Source organism: Lolium rigidum, chromosome 3 (assembly GCF_022539505.1).
Source record: "Lolium rigidum isolate FL_2022 chromosome 3, APGP_CSIRO_Lrig_0.1, whole genome shotgun sequence".
Lineage (NCBI taxonomy): Eukaryota > Viridiplantae > Streptophyta > Magnoliopsida > Poales > Poaceae > Lolium > Lolium rigidum.
Genome location: NC_061510.1, coordinates 355,658,989 through 355,670,946, shown reverse-complemented (window position 1 = coordinate 355,670,946; position 11,958 = coordinate 355,658,989). Strand labels below are relative to the sequence as shown.

The 11,958-nt window shown below is 53.5% G+C and overlaps 1 protein-coding gene and 1 pseudogene across 1 annotated transcript; one reads left to right on the top strand and one right to left on the bottom strand.

Annotated features, from left to right (window-relative positions):
• Positions 1 to 2,841: 2,841 nt before the first annotated feature.
• Positions 2,842 to 5,595, bottom strand: LOC124700347 (cysteine-rich receptor-like protein kinase 10). The gene is made up of 7 exons (XM_047232490.1): positions 4,823 to 5,595; positions 4,634 to 4,734; positions 4,341 to 4,522; positions 3,914 to 4,124; positions 3,497 to 3,737; positions 3,254 to 3,404; positions 2,842 to 3,144 (listed from the first exon to the last, which is right to left on the bottom strand). Exons 1-7 carry the CDS (start codon positions 5,593 to 5,595, stop codon positions 2,842 to 2,844), a joined length of 1,962 nt encoding a protein of 653 aa, XP_047088446.1.
• A 497-nt stretch (positions 5,596 to 6,092) lies between these two features.
• On the top strand, positions 6,093 to 10,846 carry LOC124697256 (annotated as a pseudogene).
• The last annotated feature ends 1,112 nt before the right edge of the window (positions 10,847 to 11,958 follow it).

Below are 11,958 nucleotides of genomic sequence, written 5' to 3'. Positions count from 1 at the left end.
TATTTCACGATTAGCGCCAGAACGTGTGGGCTCTGCAGACGCTGAACTGGCTCTGTAGCACTTTTTTTTTTCACTGCAGCACATCGGAGTCGTCTAATGAACTGAAGAGTATTCCGGAAAAGTAAGCATCCAGTCCGTCTGAGGACGTTCTGTTCTTCGGTTCGTAGGACCGTACGTTTGCACAGGGTTGATGTTCCAAATCGAAGTTAGGATGGGATGGATGTTCTATGGATTAGTACACCGTGCATGCTAAAAGCGTGGTGGGAATAATTTGGTGTAATGTCGCATCGGTCTGGGGAAGGGACTCTGATTTTTAAGTGTGTTGTCTCGTCGGTCTAAGAGAAAGCAGTAACAGGCAATTCAGAAGGTACACCAATGTCCCAGTTAAGGGTGTCATGCGGCGCGGGATGCGGACAAAACTTTGAGCTAATCATGCACTAATTTTGATTTGATTCCATGAATTGTTTTGCCGTGATTCTATTTTTGCGGAATGGATGTGGGACGCCGCTTGACACCTTAGTCCCAGTGAAAAGCGTACATCAATAGTTTATGCTTCTACATTCACTTAAGCTGTGGTGATCGGTAGTATAAAGAAGAGTTACATGTCGACGATGCCAAATGATGTGAAGTAGAACTGTGTTTGCCTAACCAAGTAAACCAAGCCGATGCACCGAGAAGCACTGTGTACATCGGAGAGAGGATTTGTGGCAGCCCGAGCTCACACGAGGTCGGCTTTTGAAATTTTAAAAAATGATGGTTTGGTATTTTTCTTAAAATCTGAATAATATTCTGTGAATACACAAACATGCTACGTTTACTTGTGCAAAGTTACCCTAAAAAAGGCTTCGTACTTTGGGCTGCAAAATAAATAAGTTTGTGGATGTACTTTTTACATGTGGGCTGCAGGAAATCAACAAATTTGGGCTGCAGAATAGGAATTCGACTAATTTTGTTGTTGTTGCATTTCAACGCGTAAAGAGCCGCCTTGAACTTGTATGGCAAGACTAGCCAGCCGGTTGCAATTAAGCATACAATAGACAATCTATTAACAAAATCTACTTTTTACTTCCCCAAACCGTTTCTTCGATGACTCCGCACTAATTTTGTTTGCTGAATCGACAACTAAGCTAGGAGCGAGGGAATTGACCTAGTTCAACCCATAGTTACCGCACGCCCTGGCGGGCCCATCCTAGGCAAGTGATACGTCCGGTCTCAAAAGAGTCGGTTGTTGTCTTGTGCCACACTTTCATACGGTCTACCTCGGTGTGCGTTTTGTTGTATCACCCTTATTGGTGAGGGCAGAAGAGGATGTTTTAGTGGTTGGAACATAATCGGATTGGGTCTAAATTGATACATAGAGTCCAGTTGGAAAACAAGCATCGAGTCCCATATGAGGAAGGCCATATAAGTTGTTTGTGTTGATGAAACAAGGGCTGATCCAGTTGAACAATTTAATGGTTTTGGAAACCGTAACAAATGGTGTGATAACTTCGGGGCCACATGAGCCAGAAGAAAGCCTAGCCAGATTACCAAATGGGCCCAAGCCTGCTGGACAGAAGACAGAAGTCCATGTTGGATAACTGGATGGCCCAAGTCGGCCCTAGCAGGAGTCCACCAGTTGCACACGGAGACTTGGAGTAAAAGACATGAAATCTTTTGAGTCCTTCTAGAACTCTTGTGTTGAATCGACTCGGACTGATACTTTGTAAACCCTGGCTTGGATGTACTATATAGAGCCAGTAGGGGCACCCCTCGAGGGGTACATACGAAATCTAGTAATGTCCCGAGAGATCCAATAACCGAGATAAGTAGGTGTAGTGATTTACTTCCACCGACGATGACCTAGTAGGTAAACTATGGGCAATCTCGATCCTGGAACTCAATCTTCTATCGTACCTCACACCTCTCCATAAGCCACCCCCTATGGCTCCTGCCACAACTTTCCCACAATACTAAAAAGCGCTACCACCATGACTAAATTGATCAATCGGATATTGCAATTTTCTACACGAAGTTCCTCCATCCATGCCTGGATACCATAAAGGCATTGCACCTACAAATTTAAGATGAACTGTTCGAGTATCATTATCAGGGTTTGCATTGTAATTTTAATTTTAATCTGTTCTAGCATAGCTGAGGCGTACCCCAACACATTCTAGGCTTCTAGCTATGACATGGAGCCTGAGGGATTTCTTCCTTGTAGGGATCATCAAAGATTTAATTTCATATTAATTTCCGATTGGATCATGTTCAATTAGAATTGAGAGAACGTGTGGTTGTTGATGACATGAACGGACCATTTCCTTCGGGCTTAATGAGGTGGTGTTGTGCGGTGCTTGGGAAAAAAAATCTTGAACCGATGCTAGTGACAACGATGTCTGCGGCTGTCATTTCCCTCGTTAGATGGCATTGCCAAAGATCCTGTTTCACACCCTCTCCATCGTTGGTGGATATGATGGTGGCGCAGGCTGGCTTGATAGATTGGTAGTTGCGACTTCGATATGGTTGCTTCGCTCAGTTGTGCCCTAGGCATAGTCTGCTAGGTGGTTTAGTTTTGGATGGTTCCTATGATAAAAATTCATCGCCCACCATGCAAAATGTGAACCAATATATTATATAGATATTAATGTGATAATCTTACTATAGACACATAACTAGCACACGATTCAAGGTAGATAAAGATATAGAAAAAACAAAACAAAACATGAGAGGTAAGCTAAATACAACAAATAATGTACTCCAAATAGGAACGACACGACCAATTAAACTTTCACATTAAAATTATTATGATATAATTAATATACCTTCGGAAATTAGAAACCAAATAATACGAGTAAAACGCTATCTACCAATTATGACAGATATGGTTATATCATTAATGCTACAAGGCTCAGTAGCGGTGGCTAACTCTCCATTTCCCGCCCTAAGATTGAAATAAGCCGGTTGCATAGGCTCAGCAATGCTCATAGTGTCACTTCTGAACATTGCTACAACAACTTCCATGGTTGGTCGATCTGCTGCACTCGCTTGTACACATAACAATGCTATGTTAATGTACCTCATCATCTTTGCCAAGTGAATGTTAGGAACCAATGTGGCATCAACAAGATCAATCCACCTTCCCTCTTTCCATAATTGCCATGCCTGTTTGTATATTAAGGTTTTATTATATCTTTCATTTTATGAAAAAAATGTAGGCTGTATAGGAAATTAAAACATGTTCAAATTATTATGTTTGTGTGCAGAATCTCACATATCCAAGCATATTGATGAAATCTCCACATTGTGTGTTTCCAGAATTCCGTATTCCGCTAAGGATCTCAAAGATAATAACACCAAAGCTGAAGACGTCGGATTTAATAGAGAAGATGCCCTCCGAAGCATACTCAGGGGCCATGTATCCACTAAAATTGTATATGATATAAAAGTTATTGAATATGGTCAAATTGTAATATAAATAAATAATCATGAGTGGAATTATTTATATGAAACTTACTATGTACCAACCACTCTTCTTGTAGTGTTTCCTTCGTTGTTATTTGAGGTCGATATTTTTGCTAGACCAAAATCTGAAATCTTAGGATTCATTTCATTGTCTAGTAGAATATTGCCTGGTTTAAGATCTCGATGTATGACACGCAGCCGGGAGTGCTTATGTAGGTAAAGAAGTCCATGAGCTATTCCTTCAATTATTGCTACAAGTTTGGACGAATCCAGTAAAGCTCTTCTTTTCGCATCTGCACATCCGTTAGATAATAATATAACAAAGAGAAAGCAAGGAAATACGACAAAGGTTATGTAGGGAATAAAACTACACTAAGGGCTAACAGAAAAAAAATGTCAAGTATCCTTTAGCAATTCTTCTGCGTCGGCAAACAGTATGTAAACTAAGTTAGGAAATGCAAGTGCATACCAAAGATGAAGAAATCCAAGCTTTTGTTTGGCAAGTATTCGTACACCAATATTTTCTCCTCTTCCTGAGAGCAACACCCCAGGAGCCTAACCAAATTGCTATGCTGGAGTTTGGCTATGAGTTGGACTTCATTTTTGAACTCTGTGAAACCTTGTCCTGAATGTGAAGCAAGTCTCTTAACTGCTATATCCAATCCATCAGGAAACTTGCCCTGGACAAAACATGTGTTCAAAATTTAGGATTTTCCAGTTTGCACTCAAGTCATCCTCTCCCTGTTATAATGTATCAGCTAGTTTGGTCAGAAGAACCTGCTCTTGTTAATTAGTTCGCTTGATAACAACTCTAATCTATTCAATCATGTTAGCAGCCTAGCTAAATTAGTTCCTAATCAAATACGGAGAAAACAGACACACACACAGGAACTTACCTTGTAGACAGCGCCAAAGCCACCTTGCCCCAGTTTGTTTTCTTCTGAGAAATTATTTGTAGCCTCTAGTAGCTGTTCAAAGTCAAACATTGAGAAATCTGAATTCTTCGTTCGCCAAACTAGTTGTTCTACTCCTTCCGAACCCTGAAAGCGCCCGAATCCTTGTAATCGCAACACTTTACCTGAATAAATGATTGAGGACGTGTGTAATCTCCCTTGAATGATGCTTAAAATATCTTATTAATTAGAACTACAATTTATGGGGCTTCATTTTCAGAAACTAAGTAGCACACCTTTTCGTTGCTTTGTGAGCCGACGGGAGTATAAGAAGACGCAGAGAAATAATGCTGCTGCCGCTAGAGGAACTAGAACTATGGGAATTGCCCACAGCTTGCTGATACTCCCTGATATATATGAACATGATAACATACCAAGTAAGCGTGTAAATAAATAATGTCTGTTACTATTTGTTCGTGCTGGACTTACTCTTGTGTTCATTAGGAGTTGGAGCTGGCGATGGCGGCCCAAGAGCTAGCATGGGTTCGCCCTCGTAGAACTTAGACGCCTCGAACCTGAAATAACACCGAACGACACCCATCTGTCCTCCCATGCGCAGGGCCATGGTGGAGTTGATCGTGCCGAGGAGACGACGCAGGCACGCCAGACAGTCCCCGGCGGAGAGGTCCGGCGTGCACTGCGACAAGGAGTAGACCTTCGGGAAGCTAGTGCCGCTGTCCATAACGCCCGTGGCAAACCGTTTGGGCGTCGCGTTGGCCGCCTTCTCCACTGTTTCGACCCGCAGGTCGTGGATGAGGCCGGTGATGAGGGGCACGTCGCCGGTGACGTTCTTGACGTTCCACCTCTCGAAGGGCAGCCCCCCGTCGCCCAATGCTCCCACGGTAGTTGGGGAGGCCGCGAGCATGTTATCGGAGCTGTAGAGCAAGATGCAGTCGGAGTAGAAGTAGAAGCCCCTGAAGCACTCCACTCCAGATGGCATAAGGCTCTGCACTTTGCGGAACGTGTTGGTCACGGAGTCGGCGCAGGTGGAGTCATCCACGATATCGCCGCGGCAGAAGGCTAGCGCATAGACGACATCGGGGGCATGGCCGAAGGTGGTGATGGCGAAGTGCGTCGGGGAAGAGGAGGTTTTGTTAACGAGCGTGGCCGCGGCGACCTTTACGTTGTCGCAGAATACATCGGCGGCCACCTGGAACGGCGTGATGCTGCTGAGTAGGAGAAGCAGGATGATCCCCATATGGCTAGAAGTGCTTCTTCTTGTTCTTCTTGCACTCGCACTCGCACTGCCTTTATCTATCACTAGATTAGGTACCATTCCTCGCTGGTTAAACTTTTGTTTTCACGATGGTTTCTCCCCGGGTCAACACCGTAGTTTGAAACCAGGGAAAAGTCCAGAGCAGGTGCACCGGTATTGGTTATGTTAGGAGGGGGCCCAACCATGGGCCCAACTAGGGGCTTAGCCCATGATCAGTTTAGGGTTTAGCTCTTTATATACCAGATGTAACGATGCAAACAATCAAGCAATAATCAGATTCATTATTGCCGACTCCCTTAGGAGTCGGTCTCCCAAACCTAGCCGCCGCCTTCCTCTTCTCCGCACGCACGACGGCGCCCAGCCGCCGGCGTCCGCCGCCTCGTCCGCACACCTCTCCCTCCTTCCCCTACAAACTACGCCCTAGGCCCGATAGAGCTGTTGGTTCTACCAATTTGGTATCAGCTAGCTCGGCTGCGATCATGTCGTCTCCGCCGCCCACCACCACGTCATCCGCGCCTCCGCCCGTTCCTTCGGCCGCCGCCACCACGGCGGGTTCTCCAGCGGCCGCCACGACGGCGGGCTCCGCCGCGCCGGCGCCCGTCCTCTACACGCCCGAGCAGATGAGCGGGGTCGTCAACGACCTCGTCACCGTGGTTCAAGGCATCCGCCTCTTCTTGATCGGTTCCCAGGGGCCCCCGACGCCGCAGCAGCCGGCCATCTTCTCCGTGCCGGCGCCCGCACCATGGGTTCCGCCCTTCACAGGCGTTCCGCTGCAGCCTCCGCCGGCGCCGGTCCAGCCCTGGCCGCAGTGGCCACCGTCCGCCCCCGCCAGCCCAAGTGCCGCAGCAACGGGAGGCGTCCCCATCCACCAGATCCGATTCCCCCCGTCGCCGTCCCCGCTGCCGGCGTGGCTCGCCGCGTCGTCGACTCAGCCGGTCTACACCACCGCTGCCGAGCAGCCGATGCCCTCCCTCCCGGGCACCGCCCCCGGGGGGTCTGCACGCCCCCATGAGGCGCGCCCCGACGCGCACGGCCCCGGCGGGGTGACCCAGCCACCGCCCCGCTACACCAAGGTCGACTTCGCCACCTACGATGGGTCGGAGGACCCCCCGAACCGGCTTAGCCGGTGCGAGCAGATTCTTCCGCGGGCAGCGCACCCGGCATCGGATCGCACTGGCTTGCCTCCTATCACCTCCGGGCGCCGCCCGAACGTGGTACTACTCCCTCGAGCAAGACGAGGGCGGCATGCCTCCCTGGGACCGTTTTCGGGAGCTATGCCTCCTTCGCTTCGGGCCGCCGATCCGTGGGAGCCGCCTCGCGGAGCTGGGGCGCCTCCCCTTCACGTCCACGGTGCAGGACTTCGCCGATCGCTTTCGAGGCACTCGCCTGCCACGCTCCGGGTGTCACGGGGCAACAGCGCGCGGAGCTCTTCGTCGGCGGACTCCCGGATCACATACGGGTGGACGTGGAACTCCGGGCCCCCACGACCTGCAGACGGCGATGCACTACGCTCGGGCGTACGAGCGCCGAGCCCAGGCGCTGCAGCCGCCTCCCCCGAGTCACGGGGCCCGGCCACCCGCCCGCCCCCCGCCGGCCGCAGCGCCGGCCACGCGGCCAGCACCGGCCGCTCCCGCAGCGACGCAGCGTACCTTTCGGCGCCTCACCCCGGCGGAGCAGTTGGAGCGCCGTCGCCTCGGCCTGTGCTTTAACTGCGACGAGCCCTACGCGTCGGGTCACGTCTGCCCGCGCCTCTTCTACTTGGAAACGGTAGACGACGGCGACGCGGACACAGGCGTCGACACAGCGACGGACACCGCCCTCGACGCTGCACCGGCCACGGCGTGCGTGGTCTCGCTCCACGCGTTGGCAGGCATCCGCAACGAGCAGACGATGCTCCTGCCAGTGACGATACACGGCGAGCAACTGGTGGCCCTCCTCGACACCGGCTCCACACATAACTTCCTGCCGGAGGCCACCATGCGTCGTTTGGGCCTCCAGCCGACGGGCGGCGATCACCTCCGCGTCACCGTGGCCAACGGCGACCGCCTTCGCTGCCATGGCGTGGCGCAGCAGGTGCCGCTCTCCATCGGCGACGAGCACTTCACCATCGCGTGCGCCGGCATCGACTTGGGCTGTTTCGACTTCATCCTCGGCGTGGACTTCTTGCGGCCCCTCGGTCCCATGCCGTGGGACTTCGCCGCCTTGACGATGACTTTCCGGCGCCAGGGCCGCCGCGTCTGTTGGACGGGCATTGGGGGCGCCGCCCCGGCCCCGCAGCTCCAGCTCACCACGGCCGACATCGACTCCGAGCACCCTCTGTTGGCCCACCTCCTGCAGCAGCACGGCGACCTTTTCGACGAGCCGCCTACCCGGGTGTAAGACCACCGTATCCACCTCGCCCCGGACACGGCGCCGGTGGCCGTGCGGCCTTACCGCTACCCCCAGCTGCAGAAGGACGAGCTCGAGCGACAGTGCGCCCTCATGCTTGCCGCGGGCGTCATCCGGATCTCTACGTCGCCTTTCTCGGCGCTGGTGCTTCTCGTCCGCAAAACGGATGGTACATGGCGCTTCTCCATCGACTACCGCACCCTCAACGCGCTCACGCTGAAGGACAAGTTCCCCATCCCGGTGGTCGACGAGCTCTTCGATGAGCTCCATGGGGCTCGCTTCTTCACCGAGCTCGACTTACGGTCGGGATACCACCAGGTGCGCATGCACCCGGACGACATCGCCAAGACGGCGTTCCGGACCCATCATGGCCACTTCGAGTTCGTGGTGATGCCCTTCGGCCTCACCAACGCGCCAGCCACATTCCGAGGCCACGATGAACGATGTACTCCGCCCCTATTTACGTCGGTTTGTGCTCGTTTTCTTTGACGATATTTTGATCTACAGCGCCTCGTGGGCGGAGCACCTACAACACGTCGCCATCGTCTTCAACGAGCTTCGAGCGCATCATCTTCACCTCAAGCGCTCGAAGTGCTCGTTCGGGACGACATCGGTCGCCTATCTCGGCCACGTAATCTCCGCCGAGGGGGTAGCCATGGACGCCGACAAGGTGGCGGCCGTCGCTGCGTGGCCGCCTCCTCGCTCGCCGCGCGCTCTCCGCGGCTTCCTGGGTCTCGCCGGATATTACCGGAAATTCATCCGGGACTTCGGCATCATCGCGACACCTCTCACGCGGCCACGCGCCGCGACGCCTTCGCTCGGGATGACGAGGCCACCGCCGCGTTCGAGGCCCTGAAGGGGGCCCTCACGACGGGCCCCGTTCTCCAGATGCCGGACTTCGCGCGCCTGTTCATCGTCGACTGCGACGCCTCCGGCGTGGGGTTCGGTGCCGTGCTTCACCAGGGCGATGGGCCGCTTGCCTATTTCAGCAGGCCCTTCGCCGCGCGCCATCTCAAGCTTGCGGCGTACGAGCAGGAGCTCATTAGCTTGGTGCAGGCGGTGCGCCATTGGCGTCCCTACCTTTGGGGGCGCTCGTTCCAGATTCGCACGGACCATTACAGCCTCAAGTACTTGTTGGATGAGAGGCTCTCGACCGTTCCGCAGCATCAGTGGATCAGTAAGCTGTTCGGCTTTGATTTCACCGTCGAGTACCGGCCGGGGCGCCTCAACACCGTCGCCGACGCTCTCTCTTGCCGCGACGCTGTCGACGAGGACGGCGCACCTGAGGGGATGGCATTGTGCATCCGTTCGGGCCCCTCCTTCGCCCTCTTCGACACCATCCGCCAGGCTACTGCGGCGGCTCCTGACGCCCAGCTTCTGCGGCAGCAGCTGGAGGCGGGCGAGTTGGAGACACCATGGCGTTTGGCGGAAGGCCTACTCTTGCACGAGCGCCGGATCTTTGTGCCCGACCACGACGATCTTCGACACCAGGTGCTCCTGCTGGCCCACTCGTCTGGCCATGAGGGTGTCCAGAAGACCATTCACCGTCTCCGCGCCGACTTCTACATCCCTGGGGATAGGGCCCTTGTCCAGGATTGGGTGCGCTCTTGCGAGATATGCCAGCGCAACAAGACGGAGACGCTGCGACCGGCCGGGATGCTGCAGCCGTTGGAGGTGCCCTCCCAGGTCTGGGCCGACATCTCCATGGACTTCATTGAGGGCCTTCCCAAGGTGGGCGGCAAGTCCGTCATCCTCACGGTGGTCGACCGCTTCTCCAAGTATGCACACTTCATCGCGCTTGGACACCCATACACCGCCGCGTCCGTTGCTCGTGCCTTCTTCGACGGCATCGTCCGCCTCCACGGTTTTCCCGTGTTGATCGTCAGTGATCGGGATCCGGTGTTCACGGGGCACGTCTGGCGTGACCTTTTCCGGATGGCGGGTGTGAAGCTCCGTTTCAGCACGGCATTCCATCCTCAGACGGACGGCCAGTCCGAGGTGGTTAACAAAGTGATCGCCATGTACTTACGCTGTGTTACAGGTGATCGTCCTCGCGCATGGGTGGATTGGCACGCTTGGGCGGAATATTGCTACAACACCTCCTACCATTCCGCCCTGCGTGCCACGCCATTTGAGGTGGTCTACGGTCGGCCTCCACCGCCTATCTTGCCGGTCGATCCTGCGACCGCTCGGACGGAGGCTGCGGGGGAGCTTCTCCGCAACCGCGACGAGATGCTTGCTGAGGTGCGGCAACGTCTCGTTCGAGCTCGGCAGCTCGCCAAGCACTACTATGACGGTCATCATCGCGAGGTGGCCTATGCGGTGGGCGACTGGGTGTGGCTGCGCCTTCTTCATCGATCCACCCAGTCCCTCGACCCGCGTGCGAGGCGCAAGCTTGGACCTCGCTACGCTGGTCCTTTCGTCATCTTGGAGCGCGTGGGCACACTTGCATATCGCCTTCAGCTGCCCGAGGGTTCCCGCATCCATGATGTCTTTCATGTGGGTCTGCTGAAGCCTTACCGTGGGGAGCCGTCGGCAGCGCCACCAGCGTTACCGCCGATCGCCGATGGTCGTCTTCTTCCGAGTCCGGCGAAGGTGCTACGGGCTCAGCTCCGTCGCGGCATTTGGTACTTGCTGGTGCAGTGGGAAGGCCTTCCGGAGGAGGAGGCTACTTGGGAGAAGCGCGAGGAGTTCAGCCAGCACTACCCCGACTACCAGCTCGAGGACGAGCTGTTTGCACAGGCGGGGAGAGATGTTATGACCGGTATTGGTTATGTTAGGAGGGGGCCCAACCATGGGCCCAACTAGGGGCTTAGCCCATTATCAGTTTAGGGTTTAGCTCTTTATATACCAGATGTAACGATGCAAACAATCAAGCAATAATCAGATTCATTATTGCCGACCCCTGAGGAGTCGGTCTCCCAAACCTAGCCGCCGCCTTCCTCTTCTCCGCACGCACGACGGCGCCCAGCCGCCGGCGTCCGCCGCCTCGTCCGCACACCTCTCCCTCCTTCCCCTACAAACTACGCCCTAGGCCCGGTAGAGCTGTTGGTTCTACCAACCGACCTACCGGAGGCCTGGACTCGTGATCTGGCCGGAGTGTTGAGTTTCGGAAGGCTCCGCCGGCGAATGTAACAGTGTTTGTGCCTGGAGTTTGCTGGATCGGAGGTATTCGGTCGTGCGCACCCATGTTTTTATTCCGACCGATTGGTTCTGGAGGGAGCGGCGCGAAGCTCTTTTTTCTGTGTTGACATCAAGTGACTATGGATCCATGATGAAAGTCGGAAGAAGAGAATTTCATGAAGGCCGGAGGGGAGGACTAGCTAAGGTAGGTTCAAATCTTTGCGCTGTTGAGGGACTTGCTTGGTGTTCCAGGCTTCACAACAGCGGTATGAAAGTGGGGGCGACAACATAGGTGAAGTGCAGAGTCCTACCTTTCAGGCTGAAAACCCAAGGTCTGGCCTTAATTGGTTGTGCCTGGCAATGACCTTGGTGAAGACATTGTTTTGAGAGCGGGGACTATCTTCAGGGTGAAAACCTAAGGTCTTTGATCGGGCGACGACGGTGTTTGAGCACTGTTTCCTTCTTGGATGCGTCGTTTTTGGAGAGTCTGTAATTCAGGTGTTGTCTTGGCGGTGGATGTATTGCTGTTGTTAGGCCCGAGATACTGTAGCGGGACTTTTGTTTGTTAGTTTTCTTTTCTTGTTTTTTGGTTGTGTGCATCCGTAGTGCCATTAGGGTGGTGCGTTGTTGCAGAGGCTGAGTGTAATTGGTATCTTCTTGATATTAATATATTTCCTTTATCGAAAAAGTCTATGCTACTGTAGCATATGAGTTGACCTCCCTCTTTTTTTTGTCTTGTACCTAGCATGTTTGCACAGTGCATCCACGGCTAACACACTCAAACTCCATCTTCCTTGCATGTTAGCTAATCCTGCTCGCTGATGATCCTATTTT

What these genes read in the sequence shown, in the direction of transcription:
- LOC124700347 (XM_047232490.1), bottom strand. Translation starts at nt 5,595, where the DNA reads ATGGGGATCATCCTGCTTCTCCTACTCAGCAGCATCACGCCGTTCCAG. An exon ending in GCTCACAAAGCAACGAAAAG is followed by an intron (nt 4,523 to 4,633) that starts GTGTGCTACTTA and finishes TCATTTATTCAG; the next exon opens with GTAAAGTGTTGCGATTACAA. An exon ending in AGAAGAGTGGTTGGTACATA is followed by an intron (nt 3,405 to 3,496) that starts GTAAGTTTCATA and finishes ATACAATTTTAG; the next exon opens with TGGATACATGGCCCCTGAGT.